The following is a 20,678-nucleotide window of genomic DNA, read 5'->3' as shown; positions in this document are numbered from 1 at the left end:
GCGTTTGTTGGAAGTTAAGTCCCAACTGCCGCAATTGTTACTCTTAGTAAAAGGGTTTAGAATGTGACGACTGAAGATTAAAAACTTCTCCGTCCCCTGAATCTCTTTTCATCTTTCCTTTAATGACGCTTTCAAAAAGAAATCACTTTTATGGCTTGTCAGATTGGCTAAGTATTGATACATTGGTACAGTTAAGGAAGGTAGCTAGTATTTGAACTGAATGGCCGACTGAAAGTACAAAACTATCGTCATGACCTCTTTGCATGATTACCCTTCGCCATCAGCTGCTTTATCGCTTCACTTGCCAAGTCATTTCTCAAAGTAGGATATCAGATACGGGTATCTGCTTTACTGACACTAATATTCTACACCCAGAGCTCCTGTACGCCTTATCGTTTAAAAAAAAAAAGCAACAACAATTGAGATAAATGCATTAAAGGGTTGATCAGCCTCAAATTTTCAGCGGACCGACCCATCTATGACAAGTGAGGTCGTACATCTGTTGATATTGTACTTTGCATTGGAAGAGGTTGAAGTGACTGGTAAAAGTATTCGTTTAAAAAAATATATGAGGCAAGCGCACTGGTGACCTCGCAAAGAGAATTAATGAGGTAAATGTTATTACCAGCAAACTTTTTTGGGGTGGATGGGTTCTTGTCTTTTAACCTCGGTTGGGCGGATGACAGCGACCGGCAGATACAGACAATAATGTATTGTTCGTGCAATTAACGTTGCTTTCTCTTTCAGTCGTCTATAACCATCGCAGTCCTCTCCCACAACCTTTTGTATATTGATCCCCACAACTTCCTGAGGGGAAACACTTGTAATCTGGATCAATTTAAAAGACAATAGTAGAGATCGTGACAGGGAGGGTAGGGGAAGAGAGAAAGAGCAATAGATAAAGTGCCACATAAGGGGCGGTGTAGGGGCCATTACGTGGGGACAAACAAAGGAAAGCTAAGAGTATATGTGACTGGGAGGAAAGGGACCGAGACTGTCGTACGTCTAATACGTATGCAGGAATTCTAGTGAAAAGGCGAGTTTTATATACACATTCATATTATATTCACACCCACTCCACACACACGCGCGCGCATCTTTATCGTCTTTCTCCATGATATGATTTACATTTTGGGAAAAAAGAGCAGGAGCACATCTTTTCAGCGTTGTCTCTTTTTCTTTACTTTCTTCTTATAAAAAGCAAGTTCGCGCATATTCATACTTTAGCAAACGTATAAATGGAATGTTATTGCGCAATGCTCCGCCATGTTCTAACCTTTCTGCATAGCTCCGTTGTTATTGTTGTCCTGCATCTGCTTATCTCTATGTCTTCCGGCTTGCCTGACAATCTGTATGCATTACAATCTGCGTTTAGTTGTCCTTTTTCTGTCTTAGGTTCGTCAGCTTTTTTGACCACCTCACCGTTTAGACATAATCTAAATATAATAATAAAACTGAATGGACGTACCTGGCGGTATTTGCACCACCTGTGAGTCTGTTTGGTATCTCCGCTGGCATAGATGCATGCTAACAGATTCATGAAAATACTATGCAACAAACACGCATGGAAATGTTTTGCGATAACAAATTACACCCGGTGTCATTGTGCTCAGAAATACCCCTCCATAATGCACACGCGTCATATTTAAATATAATTTAAAATATAACTTAAATAGAGCGGTGCCGTGTGGCTCGAAATCCACCTGTCACAGGAATCCGACCCTGAACTATACATGCGTCGTCATATTAAAATCACGCGTGTTCACAATGGCATAGTATTTATATCTAGACTTTGACAAAGTTTTCTTGCTCCAAGAAACAGCGCCCGAAAGTCCTTAATATTGTGCATGTGGACGGTTTCAAATATAACTTCTTTTAGCGCCGTCATTTCCGATATTGTGAAATGTTCTAAATGATTTGCGTTATGATTCTATGTTTATTTTTGTACTGTATTATGCAAATTAGAAAGCCAGTCCTTTGGTTGTATATGCATGGTTAAGCCCTGCGCATGCGTGATATTAAAATCACACGTGCTGCTCAGATAACTGCATTTGCAATGTACGGCAAAGGCAGAGCATTCAGATATAGACTCTGACAAAGGTGTCTTCCCCAAGAAACAGCTTGAATTATATTTAAATATGACGCATGCGCATTATAGAGTCGGATGTTTAAGGCAGGGGGATTGTGAGCACATGACACCGGCCCGCTGTCGTGGTGACCTGATTGAAGGGAAAAGGTGCTCAACATTTACTGACTTTGAAATGCACCGACTCATTTGATCATGTGAATTAACATGTTGTGCATTTTCATGTGAAGAAGAAGCAGATGATAAAATAGAAGATGGAGGGAAAGAAAAAAGGAAGAAAGGAAGAACGAAAGAAAAGAAAGTGTGGGGTCACAGAGCAAAAAAAGTGAGATGTGAAATGTATGCTTAAATGTATACTGCAAAAATTCTGCGTCTGATCTGTAAGCCATGTATGGCTCCTGGACACATTGTTATGGACAGTGTCTACACAAATTCAACAGTACAGCATTTGTTCATACCAAATTCAAGCCTTGCTACTATGAATAACTAGATTAATGGATGATGGCACGTTTATGCACTGCAGAGCTTACTGAGGGTCCACAGCGGACTAGGCGTCAAGGGAGAACGTGGACAAGCTGACAAGTACAAAGAGTTTCACAACAGCAAAAAAAAAATAACCTTGAGACAAGGGCGATAAAAAAATATGCGTATTTCATCACTGTAAAAACGTTAGAAAGACGTTGGTGCACGAAACGCGGAATGAACTCGGCAAAACGCAAAAGGAGTACAGTTTTGGACATTCAACAACAGGAAAAACGTGGTGTCATCGACCTTTTATCTGATGGTTTTCTTTTCAGTGACATCGTACTGTGATATCGTACTTTTTTTTTTTTTTTTGTGCATAGTCCCGGACATAGTTATTGTCCCTCTTCCTACACTTGACCCAATATCTTACACCGAGATTTTTATCCAGCCATCTGAAAAACATTGCAACCTATATACCTTTAGTCAGGCACGTGACTGTATTTGATATATTTTAAATTAACATTTTAAATGATTTACCAGACACAGTCCCACAGCAGAGCGTGCTCGGTTAAGAACGTCGTTTAGGATACATTTCATGTCAGCGAAAAATACAAATAATTTGATATGGTGGACGAGGAATGAGAATTAGAATCACTTTATTGAAAAGGCCATCGGACCGTTTTAAGGGGGAGCATAACAAAACCATCTAAGGTATAAACACATAAACTGTATAGCAGGGAATAGGATTGTCATCAACACGAAGATATTTATATTTTAACAAAAGTCATATTGATAAAGTCTTCTGTGCACTCCTAGTCTGCCCCTTCCCACGAACACACACACACCTCCGAGTGTTTAGCATGAGCGCCACTAGGTGTAAGCTACGGGTGACGCTGAAGGACTGGTTCACTCTATTAGATGATAGATGATGACACGCATCAGGACTTCGCTAACGCCTGAAGCTAGTCAAGAAGGGTCTGTGTATGTGTTCTACTAACTCCATTGTTTCTGTATATGTGAACCCGCGCGAAAACTACACACCGACGGAGGCACACTTACTACAGCTAAGTACGCATGCTAGTCTCCACTGGTGGCCATTAACTAAACCAAATCCCAAAAAAGATCTTCTGAAGACTTGAAAGTATGAAATGAAATAAGTAAGAATAATTAGAGACTGGCATACATAGACCTTTTGACTGTCTTACCTGTCGGGTCAAGTGTAGAGGAGTTCCGTCTCACGTCCTCGCGGTCCACCTGGCAAGTGGCGTCTCCCACCATTGTCGTCATCTGTTTCAGCAGACAATGAGCAAGCAAACTGAAAATTGATTGTCTTTATTGCAAAGTATGATCTACGTTGGTTACTCAGTGTTTTATTTCAGCTACAGCGTTAGCGTTGGCCATGTTCTAGGCTTTATGCACTAACCTCTGCTTGCTGAGCAGCAGAGTCTGTGCTTTTACCAAATAAATAAGCTTACATTAAAAAAACAAAAATTTCAGTTTGTAGCAGTTTTCATGTTATGTAACAATTGTTACTCGTAAACAAAGACATCCACGCAAGACATCTTACAAGCTGAGGCAAGTTCGACCTATGTCCACATTACCTGAACACTGGTAAATTTTAAAACTAATTTTACGAAGCGCGCTCTTACTGACACTGTGAGCCCCTTCTCACTACAGACTCCTTTGAAGACCCCAACATCCCTGTGTTGTCGTTAACATGTACCTGGTACACTCATGTGCACTGGTGCGTGAGCAATCAGTAGGCTTTGAGGGGATATCTCTATGTGTTTCTTTTCCTTGAAAAAGCGGGCATTTATCTGACATTTCAATCTGTGTTGATGAGAAGAGCGATAGAAATGAAAGAAAAAGGGATGAAAAAGAAAATACAGAAAACTTACGTTACAATGGCATTCAAGTGTAAAGCTGGGTTCTTATTTGATGCTTAAGTTGAAAGCAAATAAAATTATGACACTGAAAACTCGTAGAAGCCGCCCACCTGCAAACACGGCACATACGTGACACACACCTGAATCGTCAGTTAAAATTTCGAAAAGGTAGGGCCCTTAAAACCACCAGCATCGACAGCTTTCGCCGTTCAAACGACTGGTGTTTGCAGACACACTTTATTCTTGAGAGGAGAGTCCTTTTTTGACAAAGTGTTTAATCTCTCGTGTACCACAATATTACGAAATGGGAGTATGAATGGTGAGCACACATACACTCCCTTGTCAACGTGAGGTAAAGGTCTCTAGTTGATGAGTCTAGTCATCACTTTTGTCCATCGCTCAAGAGTAGCTCTTGGCTGCATATCTTTTCCAAAAGTCAGTCCAGCTCTGGACTGCCTGTTAAAGGTTAACCGGAGTCCCACTTAAACTAAAACTTAAAGTTCCTGACAGGTTCACAAAACACAACGCTTACTTAGGCTTTCATACTTGTGTGTTTTCTTACACTTTCAGATTTAAAAATAATGATTCTTTGAGAAAGACACACGTGCATAGCCCTAACCTTTAACTTCTGACATCATTCTCAAGTTCAAATCCAACGCTCCAAGACTCCGTTTTATAAGGTCGTTGGAAGAGAGATTTTGGCGTTTTCTGAACGCGAACGAAAATCGCAATGGTGAAAAGCTGGTATTTCTCGAAACGGGGTAGAGGTGTTCTCTCTTGGGTTAGCCTTTAACCGACCTAACATTCCTGTCGAACTTAGTCAAGCCGTCACCATAGATAAGAGAGCGAAGACTAATTGCGCTTCCTTGGCTTCTCACCACACAGCTTGCTGTTGACAGGCCGACCTCAAGTAGCCCGCACTTAACGAATTCATCATTATCATGACTGTCGTCGCCGTGGTACCCATGGCAGCGGTGGTACTGACAGTGGGAGCCATGGGCAACACAAGAGCTGTTGTTCGTCATTCAGTGAGAGCTTTTCCCATGGTTTTGTTCTTGTCCATAGTGATAGCACTACCTGTTGCAACACCAGTCGTATGCCTCGCCATACTCTCAAAGGTTTAACGTTGAATTCATAGACACTCCACAGGTTGATATATATATCTTTTAATCAGAACTGAAGCCCGCTAAGTATACAAACTCCGGAAGCTTCTTTTGTTAAACAATTACCAAACTCAAGTTTGATCACATATGTGCATCGCCACGATCTCTCGACCCTTCGCCCTCTCTGGGACGCTGTCTTCTTTTTCATTGTTGTTAAACCGTTTCGAATATTTTTGTATAAACTCTTAATAATAAACTATCTTCTCCTGTTACGTTTTGCCGCACTGCTTACAACACCTACAGCAGACCTGATACGGTCGAACAAAAGTTGAATAAAGCTTGTGGTCAAAAAGCTCGCAAATGTCAGATCGTCTGCCAAGAAAAATTCATTTCTTTTGAAATTGGATCTCATCTTTGCGGCAAACTAAACATTTTTCAAAGCCTCCCTAGAGAAAAAAGTGAAAACCTTTCAAAGGCACTGCATCCAGTCAGACCGGTTTTTGCGACTGCTTCACTCAATCTAATCGAACCGTATACTCCCATATTGAAAAGAATTAAAAAATCGCCTCTTTATTCGATATTTTTGTTGCCAGACGTAATAAAACACTTCTCGGCACTGGAATGACAATGTCTCAAATCAATGTGATACCTCAGTGGCGAATACAGTGTGAAAATTCACGTAAAGTAACGATTTCTACAAATATTTATCATAGCCCTCGTACAGGGTCGTCCTTACCTTTTCAGTCATTCTTGCAAACAGTGAATTAGAAATACAGGGTTCACACACTGACCACATTGAAAATAAGGACTGGAAGCATAAGGACCATTCGAGGACAAATCTAACTCATCACTCGTTTTATTTTATTTTATTACAGATTTATAAATTAAAAGAGGAATATATAACATACTTAATCCTCTTCGTACCTAAGTTGGTTCACTAGGTTCACCTCCATTTTTTTTTTTTTTTGTCAACAGCCATGGTTTTTGAGGACACCTACCTTTTCTCGTGTGTGTGTGTGTAAGAGACAGAGCCTTTGAAAATGGCGCATGTTTCTTGTAAAATAATAAAGTGAGTAGATTAGCTTTTTATCCTTTAGTCAGAAATATGAAATTTTAACATGCCGTTCCCAAAGCAAGTTTATAAAAAAATTCTTATCTTAGCTTTTTTTGTTGCGGGGGGGGGGGGGGGAGCGAAGCTTTCATTATTTTATTCTTTTAAGCGAGACGATGGAAGTTTGGCCTTTAGAAACAAAAATATTTCCTAGATTCGGTGACGAGTTTTTGAATTGTGAGCGCGAAAAGAATAATGTGAACACACTTTACAAAAACAAAACAAAAACCAAACAAACCAAAAAACAAACAAACAAACAACTTACTAACAAGCATCTCTCTTTATGTGTAGAAGGACCTGACAGCAATATATATCTATAGACCTAGTTGCTAAAACTAAGCACTTTTAAGGCCTTATCTTGCCCATCCTGAAATATACACATTTATAAGCACCTCCAAGGACCGCACGTGCCCTGGAAATAAGGCACTCACACCTAAACCGTTATCTAACTGACTGCTGAGACAAGCCACATGTTCACAGCAATGACGCATCCGTTTCAGTCTGCGCATGCGCTATGTTTGATCTCAAAAGCTGAATTCCGGCTGTAAAGTTTTCTTCACACATGTGAGCAAATTCTCGAAAAAACAGTTTATTTTGAGCTGGATGAAAAGTCGGCATACACCCTTGTGCAAATTAATTGAAACAAACTCCATTTGCTCCTGTTTTTGCGTGCATTTAAGCTATATACATATTTTACCTCTGTTTTTATTTCATGACAGGACGTTTGCTTTGTAATGTGGAAGCCAAAACTTTCAGGGATGATGCAATAATGTTGATGTTAGGTTCATAAGCAGGGCCGTGTTCAGAGGCAGACATCTGCCTAGGGCCCAGCCCTTTTGATAGTCGTCAGGGGCCACACGCTTTTGATTAATATGGTAACAATGCTCCAAATTAATCCCTATAACTCGCACCCCGCGGGGGTAAGAACGGGCCTGGCTTACAAGTAATTGCAAACGCACAGCACAAAGGGATGTGCCTACCTGGGACTTACGAACAGTAGGCAACTATTCACCCACAAACATCCATGAACTCACATTCGCATGGGTACACACACAGACCAGAAAACACGAATATATATTCACCTGTACATGTAACGTCTGTGGCCTGTCACATCTACATATCAAGAAGTACTCCTCCCATGCCGAGACAAGGCACTAAGCGGTCTTGCATAAGAACAATGAAAATTCAAGAGCTCTAATTTTCTAGCACACACTTTCGTGAAGATTAAAAAAAGTAATTACTTTGTATCTTTAGTGTTGTCTTTTCTGTAGGAAACATTGTAGCATTTTTAATGTGGGTAGCGAGTATGGGAGAAAGAATAAAGAAATTCTGGACTCGCTGAAAGAAATGTTTATTTTCATAATTTCTGACAAAGGCATTCACTTTTTATTACTTTATTTGACAACCGTCTGCGATCTTCAATCTTACACGTACGGTATGGGCGATTGTTTCAATGTTTCTGCATTGTCTCGTCAATCGGGAACATTGGCTCCGGGAAACTGGACACGAGGGTGACAGTTATTATGTAAATCGTGCCACCCACGTTACAATAATCCTGCAGGGCAGGGGAACGTTAAGTACAATGTTCACACGTCAGTCACAATCTCACCACACGGCTTACACGCCAACACCTCTGGTCTTCCTCAAGGAAAATACTTAACGACGTGAAATTACAGCAAAAAAAAAGATTTATCAAACGTAAAAATCATGCAAATAAAACCCACTTGTATATACACAAAAATCTGGCTCATCTAAAAGAGGTTCCAGTCCTGTCCGTACTATCGATACTTCCAATGTGGCAGTGTTGCCAATTCTCGTTAAAAACCACAAAATTCCAGGATTCGACAGGGGGAAGGTGAAGAAACTTTCCTTTTCTTCGTAGGCTCGGATGATAACTCTAGAGGCCTGCTATGCGCTGCAGACACTGCAGGTATCCGAAGAACTTTTGTTAATCGGTGTGTCGGCAGGCTTTGACTCTGCTCTTAGTTTCTGGTAGGTTGGACAGTCCTGCAGGAGGTGGGCCACTGGCATTGGCGCCGTGGCAAGGGCCCTCACTAGACTCTCAATGAGGAACTTGATGAGCATGTGATGTCTGAAACTGGAATGATCCGTTCTCAGTCTGAGGATAGTCACCTCTTCTCTCTTTCTAACCTGCAAAGTGGGTAGTAGTTGCGGATGCTGCTGGACCCATCTTTTCTTTTATCTGGCTTTGATTTTATTGTCATGGCCTCAGAAAATCACATCTGCGGGGTCTCTCGGATCGGCCTCTCTTCTTCCTTTGTCATTCTGTCAGCTGGATCGCTGCCGCGATATTGCAATAAGAGAAATCCACCAGAAGAATGTTGAGCAGATTGTTGCAGACTGCATAGGGCTGCTGTAAAGGCATTCATTTCCTTGTTCTGGCTGCTTGAGAAGGCTTCCAAGACTTACAGAGCATGAGTAAAGATAATGACTTTTATATTTTCTTTTGTTGTTACAGAACGTCTGAGCTGCAGTCCGTAGAGCCTGGCTTCAATTTGTAGTTTGTGGAGTACTTGCCTCTCGGGAACGCATTATGGAGTGTTTTACCATCCTGAGCTTGATTGTAACTTCATCTCCTCCGTTTCTGGTGACGGATGAAGAGGCTAACTTGACGATGATATTGGTGGAGAAGGCAGCGGTGGTGGTGCTTATTCCTTTTTAACATTATGTGTTTTGTACATTAATAAATATATATAGAAACAAGAAGAAATAGAGAATGGGATCAAAACAGTGAGACAAGGAAAAGCAGTTAAAGCAGGGGTGTAGCATGAGCTGAGAGTCAGGGAGGGCATAAAACCTCAGAAGTTATTTCTCTTTCTCGCCCTTCCTACCCATCCCTCTTTCTATTCTGCTCTATGAATGTCAGTTATAATCCGACAAAGACAAAAATAAAACTTCACACCAAAGGACCTATGTGCGCTTTTATAATTGACTGTATTAATATTTTTAATATCACGAGGCTATAAAGTAATTATTCTTTTGCCTTCTGTAAGTATCTGTTCATTTTGACTGACTTCGAGCTAGAAATTGTTGTTAACGCTGGATTGTTTTTCTTTTGTTTTATTCTCAGCCCTTACGGTGATGAACATTTACAGGTAGAAACCCTGAAGAATAGGGCCACTGGGAAGCATTGGCGACGATCAATTTCCAGTGGCGTTTTGCGAAGATAGAATTTTCTTTGACAATGTTCGTTGCTGTATAATATGGCAACGAAACGTCAGTGTTGATGGTCAGGCTAAACTGGTTGGAACCACCTTGCCCTTATAACCCTCAGTCAGTAGCACATTTCCCCTTTTGTTTCAGTCAGCAGAGGCAATATTTTGTGTGTGAAGTGTGTTTGTTGAAACTGATTTTCCAGGCTGAAGAACTATGCGACAAAAGTTGCCTTTAGAGGTGCAAGCAGTTTGGATATGAAGGGGACCTAAGAGTTTCTATCCACCTCTGCAGAAAAGGCCACAAGTTTAGCGTATCTAGAACATACCGGTACCTTACGTTCGACCCCGTAGAGATGTTCTGTCAAGCCCACCTCTTTCTGCCCTTCTTTTATGAGACCTTAAACGCAAAGAATAAACCTCTGGTCAAATCCAAGAAAGCAAAGGATTTGCAGAGAGGCGGGAGAGACAAAAACCCTAGGAAAATGTTTTTATGCTCGGAACTGCATAAATTCTGCGGTTTTATTCGAAATGCAAATGCAAGCTAAGCTATAAAAAGACGAAAAGAGTTGGAGAGCTCTAAATGTGTTCACTTTTCTCCCGAGGACTCAGTCTACATTACGAGCTACAGCAGCCGTCATCATCTCATCACATAAGCGCATGCATGCATACAAAATACATTTTGTGTGGGTAGGATCGGAATACAAACATCCAGCGCCTTTTCCTGAGTTGTTGGGTCAATGTTTCAAAATGTTTAATTGCAAGTTCTGTAACATTTCCTGCTACATCGCATTAGATTCTGAAATCGCAAGGTATTCTTATATCCCCTCTTAGACATCAATAGAAAGAAAATCCAGACAGATAGCAGAATGAAATATAAAAATGAGAAAAGAATCGACGAGGAAAAAAGAAAGATTCTGGTTTATATATTTCTCATAAGTAAGGAGAATTTGTCATCCTGCAGGCAAAGAAATGGTAACTAAATGCAGTAGAAAAAAAAGAGGGAAATATCATTAGTGTTGAAATCAAGTGCTCCTTCCTCTGTTTTCACATTTATTTTCTAACATAATTAAGCATCAGATAATTATTTATCGAAAATGCATAATAAAGTCATTAACATAAATAATGCATAATAATTGCTATAATCAAGAATGCAGTATACAAATATAACGAATGGCATTGTCTGAAATCAGCGATCATTCGGGAATTCAACAGTAATGGCTTTACTGTGATTCATTGTCTTAACGTCTATAACAATTTTTTTTTAAAAGAACCTACCTTTTTCTTATATGTGTGCGTTGACGACTATGTGGCTCGCACAGTGGATGCCTCTTCACTGGCTCAGGGCTCGCATTCGGCGTCACTAGCCTTTTAACAGAGATGTTCAGTGTGACGTCGCATCAGGCGTGTTTGTTCTCTTTTCATCTCAGGCTGCCCATTATTGAAGATCAAAACCTAAATAAACCGGGTTTTTTTTCCACACTGAATTGGAATGTAGAGAAAACCTCTATGAACCAAAAAGCACTCTTATCCTCTATCTCTCCTGCGCCCCGTCAAGCTCTGCTTCTGTCTCGCACATCTCGTTAACGGATTTATTACGGGCCTCTTTACAGGTGCGACACTCCGCTCTGTCGCTGTCGCACACTGTATCTGTAGGGAGTGACTGCATTTTTAAGAAAAAATACCTACTCTTAATCTGACAACAGACTGCGCTTAGAGCCTACTGAAATACTGACAAAGCAGAGATATTCACACCAGACAACAATTGTCTCAGCGACACATTATTTCCTGCTGCCTCATACCCAGAAGAGTACATCAGTGTTTTGATTAAGGTGGTTAACTCAATCTATACCGGCTGACTACGAGCCGAAATTCCAGCGAGCGATACCATTTAATACGTATGATTATTAACCTTCAATAAAGACAACCATCTGTCATACACCGTTTTAAAGAGCAACTGTTCATCCCTGACTGGGAGAAGCGGTGGGATATAAAGTTGCACCAGCATATCCTTACAACGCATCCTTATTTTTGGACAAAGACATCGCGCACACACACACACACAAAATCTTACCAGGGTGCAGCGCTCCTTCAAGCTGTTTACTTAAATCCTTCCTAACTGCTCAGGCATGGGTAATCGATGTGATTCCTGTCCGCGTCAACATCCCAAACTGTTCCCTCTCACTCACCTCTCCCTTTATATTTGTATGTAAGTCTGATTGAGAAAGAAATGGTGGGTGGGAGAGTACAAAGAATATGGGGAAGACGGCCGATAGGAAAGTTGTCTTTCACCTATCCCTCGCTGTATAGATGTTCGTTCTATTTCGACTGTGCCTTAAAGCAGCAATAGTCTCTGGGAAAGAATACTATATAGTACGGCAGGAGTGGGGAAAGGACAAGGGCCACTTATTCGCGAGCCATACAAAATTATCAACTTCAAAATTAGCCTGCTGTGTTTGGTCAAGCGGTAGTTTCGTCAAAGTGTATTAAAACACTTTTGCAACATGTATATTTACACTCCGTCTGCTTGTTCTCTGTGTAACCACAATATAGGCTGACGAGAAACATAAGTCTATATCCAGTAATGTAAACGTACGTGGCCTGTCGATCTTGTAATGGACATTCCTTTGCTTGTCCCGCCATATTTACGTTATTATTATGACTAACTTAATAGAAATTTATGAGATCGCTTCTCGCTTGCTGCTGCCTAAGTCGGGCCACACCGCAATGAGTTTGCGGCCCTGAGGATCTCCGTCACGATGGAGTAAGGGAATGAAGCGAATTTGTTGTAGCTGAAGGGATAGATCGAGTGTTGCCCCCTTTTTGTCAACGTTAGGGAATATATGAGAATTACATATGTAATAATTTTAATTTCTGCTACTCTCATCACTAAAATTATAATAGAATAATTTATAAATTACTTTGAGGCTTGTGCTATGTACAATTTTAGACAATTAACAGAGGTAAGAAATCACGGACGATCGACATAACAAATGTAAAGTGGATGAAATAGATTGCACTGGTGAGCGAGCTGTGCACCTTAACGCCTACATACCGAAAAAAAGTAGAAGTGGAGAAACATATACTAACGCGTCTGTCCATCCCAATGTACTGGCTGCTAAGTGTTTGTTTTTTTTAAATAATACACTAGGAACATTCTCTGGAGGCACAATTTGTGAAGCAGACGACGGACGACTGGAAGATGATATTCGTCCGCTTTGTAATTAGATCGAAGATAAAACATGATCAAACAGTTATTATTTAACGGATTTTTTAAAAATATTTTTGCTTTAATTATTTTTACCAAGTCATCTATCCTTTTTTGTTTCGTCGGTGCTATTTATACATGGTTTATAATTAATTTTATTTTGGTTGTTGCTCTGCGGTAGCACTTCCGAATATGTGTTAAGCGGTTTTGTCACGATGTTGAAACAAGTTTGGGTATCAAACGATTTAAAACAAGTAAGTTTCATAAAGTAAGCTTGTGTGCTTTAACTTGTTACTAAATGTGCTCAGAATTATAGTGCGTAATCTTCATTTACAATATATGCGTTATCTTGAGCTTTAAGTTATGTACCAGCATATGTTGCGTTATCCATATCCGCGACTCAGTAACTCAATTACTGATCCCTTTAACCACTACGACGACAATACAACCCTCAAGGTTTAGCTCATGTTCATATCGAGCATTTGTTTTTTAGTCTCTGTAATGCTTTTCTCTCCTATCCTCTCTCCCTTCCCCGCCCTGACGTGCACACACAGTCAGACAAGTACACACAGTCAGACAAGTGCTGCGTACGAGTTGGGAAGGGAGGGCTAATCACTGAACTTAACTTCGAAATAATGTGTTTAGCGTTACTGCATGAGACAATTTAGCACCGAGAAATAAAATCTAAATACTGACGTTAATCAATCAGTCAGTGCAAGTTTATAAAAACATACATTTAGATACAACAATCAATTCAAAAGTCATTTCTTTTACTAGGCTAAGCATTGCAGTTTTTAGTCATTAAAACTATTTCATGGTAGTCATGGTATTCACTATTTCAGTCACTGGAAACAGCAAAATGGATGGGAACAGGAGTCCAGGGATTCCTCATTGGGCGTATGTTAAATGAGCAGCTTTGTATACAGAATGTATGGAAGAGTAATGCAAGCAACCCAAATAAGTTTCTGGAAGACTTTCAGCAGTGCTGTCTTCATCTTACAGGAGGTTGGTCATCATTTTTCTATGGTATATTAAGGCTAAATTGTATGATTAAATCTTGACTGTTATGGGCCATACAATCAACTCTGATATGTTAAATTTACTGTTGCTCCTGTTAAAGGTGGAACTTTTTGTGGCTATTGTTTAAAATGGTTTCACCCGTGCAAGGGAAGGTAGGAGTACACACGCTGCTGACTTTTACAAGTGGTCAGTTGTAGATCATGTTCATGCATATTCAGTCTCATGCACCTCATCGCTCGAAGTGAAGATATAAAAAATGGATGGGCATATGCTGATCATCTTTGGTTGTCCTAACAGACATATATCATCTGTAACTAGTATCCACTAGGTGACAGTTATTCTGTAACTGAAAGAATTACCTTGTGTACATTACATCAGGGATTATCCCCATTCAATATAAAACATTTGCTAAGTGTGCCAATTTGGGAGATTTAAATTATACATTTTTGAGAAAACGGCTGCAAGGGATCTGCAGTCATTGACTTCTTGAAGCCCCAGTCTGTCACAGTTTCACTTCAAGCAGAACAGTCTCCTCTGACCAAAGGGTTTAGTGTGAGGAAAGATGCAAGGCACGCATGTCAAAAAACTTAAAATCACGATGATGATGTTACTTTAGCAGCATTGACCCAAAAGGTTCTAAATCTTCAGCATATCACCAAAGAGGATGACATATGCACCCAGTGCCATGAGGCACAGATTTTGTTTGCATACTTGTACTCTTCCTATTCCAGTAGGAAACATTGAATTCCTTGTAATGTTACGTAAATCATGAGATGAAGGGGGAATGTGTTTGAAACTGTAAAAATAAATTAAACCAGTTTCAGCTGCAAACTATATTTTGTTGTTATTGTTGCTCTTTTTTTCCCTCTGTTACTTGTTTTTGTTTGGTTTTCCAAAAGGAAACTGACTACACCAATGCCAAACTAACAACGGTGTATATGCAAGCTCTGCCCTCTTGCTTCCAACCTTGGATTTTATTATGCATTTACAGATAACTTCCCAGGAGTGCAGGATGAGTAGCTGTCACAAAAGTGTAGATAGTGGTAAGAAAATGGTCTAGTAGAAAGGACATCGAATTCATTAGGTGGACACAGACTGTCATTTTCCAGACTCAGGGTGTAAGAAGCATTTAACAACTGGAAAATAAAATAATACTATAGTGTGGACACTAGTGTATATCCACATCGCACTCAAAACTTAGGTGAAATGCACACATATGATGAAGAGCTGGGTCTGAATTTTGTAGAAACACTGCGAATCTTCTTTGAGACTCCATTCACTAGGCTATCGGATCTTATTGGCAGTCAACGTTAACAAGCTGCTTCCTTTGCATACTTGTATTTTGGCTAAGGACATTTACCTTTATTAACCTCTGGTGATGTCCTTTGCATGAACATGTGACCTTCAGTTAAACATTCAATAAAGAATCTAAATTTGAAACCTGAAGCCTCCTTTTTTCTAGCTTTACGTTTTTATCTAACATCTGCTTGACAACCATACAAATGATTTGCTGTGGTCTCTTTTTTGATTTCTCTGCTCCAGTATTTGGCTGACTTACATTAATATAAATTAGTACAAATGTATATTTTGTGCTGAAGAAGAGTATTATGAATTTTTTTTTTGTTACATTTTCTTCCAGGCACTATTGTTCTGGGAATCGTTTTTGTCGCCAAAAATTCATTGACAGATGATATGCTAACAGCACTACAGTCTCTTCCAGGGGATATACAGGTATCTGCTTATCTTCTGAAATCAGACAAAATACCAAAAACAAACTTTGAATTAAGTCACAGGCAGAAAATCCAATGTAAGAAAAATCGTCCCTGAATCACCTGAACCTTGCTGTAAAATGGTTCTTACTTTTATTACAGTCTTATGTGAAAAGAGCAGGCCTGCATTCTTATTAAAACTTTATTTTCATGTCATGTTTATTGTATATTTGTCTTTGTACTAAAAATATACTATTGAACCGAAATAAATAGCATGATGTTTTAGCTGAGTAACCAAAGCTTCTTTGATTTGTTCCATTCTTGTGATTGCTATTTAACTGTTATTGCTATTTTATTAACAGATAAAACGCATTGGCATCTTCATATTTTATAATCAGTTATTGGTTTATCTTTTCAGCTAGCTCTATTTTCTTACCTTATCAGTGTTTACTATCTCTTCTTTCACAGAATGCAGCAGCGAAAAACCCATTTGTCCTTTGTATACTGCAGCCAGTAGCAGGTAAACAAGTAGCCTCTTTTCATCTGCTAGGTAATGAAGGAAAGGTCACTGAACTAACTGAACAACCTGAAGAAGATTTGGATAAACGAATTGTGACCTTCCGCATCAAGGCTCAGATTACCCTCCACCTTTATGTGGATAGTGGAAAGTCTCCCAACAGTAAGAAAACTAAAAATTTTTTCTTATATTTGAGCATATTGAAGATGTTGTCTATTTAAAAACTTATTTATTCTTCAAGATTATTACATTCTATAACAAAAGTTCATTTAAAGAAGTATAGAAATGTAGAAGTTGATGTGTTTCCACTTGAAGAGTCATGTAATAATAATAACCAACTTTATTTGTCCCAATGGGCAATTTAAACTTCTTTCAGCAGTCACCTGTAGTGGTTGACATGTACCGATTAATGTAGATAGGCATATGCACATATTCACGTGCACAAGTTGGTATTTGCAAGAAACATCTGATTTCTAAGTTGCTTGCATCTTCTGTTTCAAGAAACACTGCTCTCTGGGACAAATAAAGTGTTCTATTATCTAAACCTTTTTAGTGATGGAAATGTTCTGTCAGCAGAGACATGGGCGAACAAAGTCAGAAAAGCAGTCTCAAGTGTTGATGAAGCGCTGACTTCTGGACATTTCAGCTATGGTATTCACGAGTCTTCAGTCTTTCTGAAAGAAAGCAACATAGTTGGTCCCAAGTCTTTGTATACCTGCCAAGACCTGTGTGCTTTCATCAATGAAAATGATAATGTGACACACAATCGCAAAAAGAAAGTAACTCCAGATCAGGTTAATAAAATTTTTAGGGGCAAAAGTCAGAATCAGTGAGAGGAGGAAAGGGTTTGTCATTATCACCTTGTAGCATTTTCTTTAAATAAGCAGAAATAATGAAGTTTGTATTTTAGAATGTATTGTCATAAGAGAGAGACAGTGTTTATGCAGATTATAAGATTCATACATTTTAAAAAAATATTAGAATGCTTACAGTTTCTTTTACTTATTTTGCTGATTTAATTTTGGCGAAATTTAAAGTTAAGCTCATTTACCATTTGACATCAGTACACAAATAATTTTTCCTTTTTTTTTTTTCAAAGAGAAAGAGAGATATATATATCGATAACGGTATAAGTTTCTTTGGATTTTCTCATGTTTAATCATGTGGATTTCTCTTTTTTTAAATTGCATCTTTCAAAGTATTTTGCTGACATTGTTTTCTTTCAAACTTCTTTCAGCAGTCACCTGTAGTAGTTGACATGTACCGATTAATTAATGGAGAAGACAACAGTTTTGCACATCCATCCTGTGCACCTGCAGTTCACCATAAAAAAGGTACCAAAAATATCTCAATATCAGAAATGAATTTTACAGTAGGGAGTCCGGTAGTGTAGTGGTTTAAAACACTCGCTTGTCACTTAAGCTAAAACCTGATATATTTTTAAGGCTGCATCAGTAGATATATATATTTATTATGTAGCCTAATAGTTTTACTAACTTCTTTTTAATTTTAAGATGTTTAGATAAAGTTGGTTTTATCTGCTTGCTTAGCACACAGTTAGATCAAATATTTAAGATGTACACTTAAGTCTTTGAGAAGCCTGTTGCTATTATGCTGCTTGACTAATACGATTTTCATATTTTAATACACCATGCTATACATCGCTATGAATAGTTTGTTCATTGCTTTGTGACAGAAAAGAATTGTTATTTTTATGATGGTTAGGAGTTATATTGTTGTTATAACACAAAGTATCTTCTTTTATAGGAAGCTTTCTTGTCACCGACATCACACTTCCTCTGGATGTCCTTGTGGAAGTACATGAAACAGAGACATTGAGCAACTTGTTTCAGGTCTTGACCAATGCTGTAAAGACACAGCTCCAAGCTATGAAAGAATCACTCCTCCAACATTCAAAGGTCCTTCAGACTGATTACCAGCTTGTGCTTACATGGCCAATAAGACTGGGACACTATATTGTTGCATTCATTGCCATGCCCTAAACTTATAACTTGTAAAGTTTGGTTAGCATTTATTGTGTTTGTTATGTCCCAGTATTTAAAATTCTTAATCTTTTTGTGCTTGTATCCATGCTTCATACATTTATTTTTAGATTTAATTTTACCCTCTCATAATTCATTTGTGTAATATACGCTGGAGCTTAAGTCATTTGATTTTTCTCTAATAAAAGTGTCCATAGGAAACCATATAAAGCAAGTTCCTAGACTTTTTTCTGGTATTTTTAGCACCAGTTTCCAGCTAACACCAGAATAATATAATTACACTTTAAATTTAAAAATACTGTCAGAGTTGTTGCACCTGTACCTTCAAGTCGAGCCACCACCACTTTAATCACCATGACCTCCACCATGTTCCTCTTGTCCCTAGAAATCAATAAGCATTTTCTTAAATGGAAAAAGTTAGATCTTGTTCTATTTGAAGTGACAGATCAAATAAATATTTGTGAAAATTTTTTCTTTTTGCTAAAATATTTCCTTTCATTAATGTTAATTGAATGTTATTCAAAACTTCATGAATAAAAATAGAATACTTAAACACTATGAACCTTTAAAAGTTTTAGTTTGGATGTGTAGTACATGGTGGCTCTTTTAAAAATTGTACAGTTTCGCATTTGCAGGAAAATCTGTTTCATATACCAGAGCCTTTCCACTTTACTATACCAAGCCGCCATACTTGTGTGACCGTCATTTATCCAAGGGGATTCTCAGAAAGTGATTTAGGTAAACATTACTGATCAGTAAATAAATATTGATTCTCAGCGATATTACTCTTCAAATTGTGAATATGGTGACATTAGTACAGCATAAAATCCGATTTTTGTTAAAAATTCTGTACTCCTTATCTTTTTCTTTGTCTGTTTCAGCAGTCCGTTTGATTCAAAATTCATGTTTGTCATTTTGTGCAGTTCTTGTTGAGTGACTCTTGATTCATGAATCCTTTTTTGCTGCAGAATCCAAAGACACACCCTTCATCAGCAGATGTGCCTTGCAGTGGATCAGCCCATTTTCCGTCGTGCGAATGCTAGGATATTTCCTGGCCAAACAGCAGTTGGGGGATATATCATTAACCCTCATGTGGGTCTCTCTCCTCAGGAGGTTAGACTTTTCATTAAATTCATACTTTTTTTTCCTTTAACTTTTCTGTGTGGAGAGATAACATATGATGCTGTTAGAATTATCAGTAAAAGTAAACATCTGTTGAAACTACTTAAGCAGCCAAGAATGATTGTGTGGTATTCACACAATTTGTTTTGATGTATATCTGAAAGGCTTGTGTTTTAAACTCTATTTCAGTAAAGAATGGAACGCCTCATTTGGTAAAAGGCAACTACACTTACCACCACTACATGCAGGATCGATTTGATGATGACAAGTGGGGATGTGCCTATCGATCACTTCAGACACTCATTTCTTGGTTTCGTTATCAAGGCTACACAGATAAACCTATCCCTTCCCACAGAGAAATTCAACAGGTTAGGTAATATCATTCTGTGGGAATGATCAAACTTTAATCTTTAAAGAGATTTAAGTAAATTTCAATTTAGGATAATGGGACAGGGAAATACTGATTAACAATTTAGAATGATTTCATTTGAAACGATATTTACACCAAAAACTACTTCATGCTTTGAGTTGATTTGACTGCTGTAATGAAACTTTTTTTCTTTGAATCAGAAGAACCTTATTGGTTTATTAGTGATTGAATGTGTCGTTTAATACGTCTTTGCATTTGGAAAAGATTGAGAGGGCCAAAAACTCAGCCTGCTTTGCAAGAAGAATTTACTTAAAACACATTTTTATAGGCTCTGGTTGACCTTGGAGATAAAGAACAGAACTTTGTTGGAAGCAAGAAGTGGATTGGGTCTTTTGAAGTTTCCTTCTGTCTGGAATACTTTCTTGGTGTAAGTATCCGGCTGTTTAAATAAAGTGATTTAGAATGTTATCAACTTGTCAAAACTCTTCCTCCCTATTAATGTGCATGCACAATTGCTTTGCTGCTATATATATATACTATGAATTGCTTCATTCTGATGATCTCTTTGGTTGTTTATTGTGAAGGTATTCAGTGTTATTAAATACAGTTAATACTATATAAACCTCTTTTGATGCCATGAATTTTGACACAGGTGACATCAAAATTTATTAATGTGACCTCGGGATCTGATCTGACCAGCAAAGGCAGAGAACTGGCACAACACTTTGATGCGCAAGGAACACCAATTATGATTGGTATTTCTTCTATGAAAACACATTATTCCAATGCACAATTATTTTATTATGTCAACATCTTGATACAGTTTGAATGTATATCTGACTTCGAACATGAATATTTGCACACCTGCTGAAATTTTCCATAACAGATAAAATAATCATCTTTAA

The 20,678-nt window shown here is 38.5% G+C and overlaps 2 protein-coding genes across 8 annotated transcripts in view; one reads left to right on the top strand and one right to left on the bottom strand.

The window, feature by feature from the left end:
• LOC112558729 overlaps window positions 1–12,017 on the bottom strand; it is a 42,328-nt gene extending 30,311 nt beyond the window's left edge. The window contains exons 1-3 of one of the 4 annotated variants that reach the window (XM_025229346.1): window positions 11,899–12,017; window positions 11,103–11,279; window positions 3,757–3,838 (exon numbers count right to left, since the gene is read on the bottom strand). In XM_025229346.1, the coding sequence (XP_025085131.1) occupies window positions 3,757–3,838 (82 nt within the window). In that variant the 5' untranslated portion in view covers window positions 11,103–11,279; window positions 11,899–12,017. Of the gene's footprint in view, window positions 1–1,468; window positions 1,571–3,756; window positions 3,839–11,102; window positions 11,544–11,898 lie in introns of those variants that run through there. The other 3 variants (XM_025229347.1, XM_025229345.1, XM_025229349.1) reach the window with 3 other exon arrangements.
• Window positions 12,018–13,140: 1,123 nt separating this feature from the next.
• Window positions 13,141–20,200, top strand: LOC112558730 (ufm1-specific protease 2-like). 4 transcript variants are annotated; one of them, XM_025229354.1, is made up of 11 exons: window positions 13,141–13,286; window positions 13,875–14,037; window positions 15,692–15,783; window positions 16,230–16,440; window positions 16,855–17,072; window positions 17,516–17,612; window positions 18,046–18,197; window positions 18,917–19,019; window positions 19,250–19,394; window positions 19,593–19,771; window positions 20,102–20,200. In XM_025229354.1, exons 1-10 carry the CDS (start codon window positions 13,248–13,250, stop codon window positions 19,660–19,662), a joined length of 1,290 nt encoding a protein of 429 aa, XP_025085139.1. In that variant the 5' UTR covers window positions 13,141–13,247; the 3' UTR covers window positions 19,663–19,771; window positions 20,102–20,200. The 4 variants fall into 4 exon arrangements, with proteins under 4 accessions (XP_025085139.1, XP_025085140.1, XP_025085138.1 ...); XM_025229355.1 differs by having other exon boundaries at window positions 16,852–17,072; window positions 17,519–17,612; XM_025229353.1 differs by having other exon boundaries at window positions 16,852–17,072.
• The last annotated feature ends 478 nt before the right edge of the window (window positions 20,201–20,678 follow it).

Source organism: Pomacea canaliculata, linkage group LG3, assembly GCF_003073045.1.
Source record: "Pomacea canaliculata isolate SZHN2017 linkage group LG3, ASM307304v1, whole genome shotgun sequence".
Taxonomy (NCBI): Eukaryota; Metazoa; Mollusca; class Gastropoda; order Architaenioglossa; family Ampullariidae; genus Pomacea; species Pomacea canaliculata.
Note: the sequence above shows the minus strand (reverse complement) of the source record. Positions and strands in the feature narration are given on the sequence as shown.

Bases quoted from the DNA above. Each gene is read 5' to 3' on its own strand.
- LOC112558730 (XM_025229353.1), top strand. From the start codon at position 13,248: ATGTTGAAACAAGTTTGGGTATCAAACGATTTAAAACAA. The intron at 17,073-17,515 runs GTTAATAAAATT...AACTTCTTTCAG, and splicing joins AGAAAGTAACTCCAGATCAG to CAGTCACCTGTAGTAGTTGA. The intron at 19,395-19,592 runs GTTAGACTTTTC...ACTCTATTTCAG, and splicing joins TGGGTCTCTCTCCTCAGGAG to TAAAGAATGGAACGCCTCAT.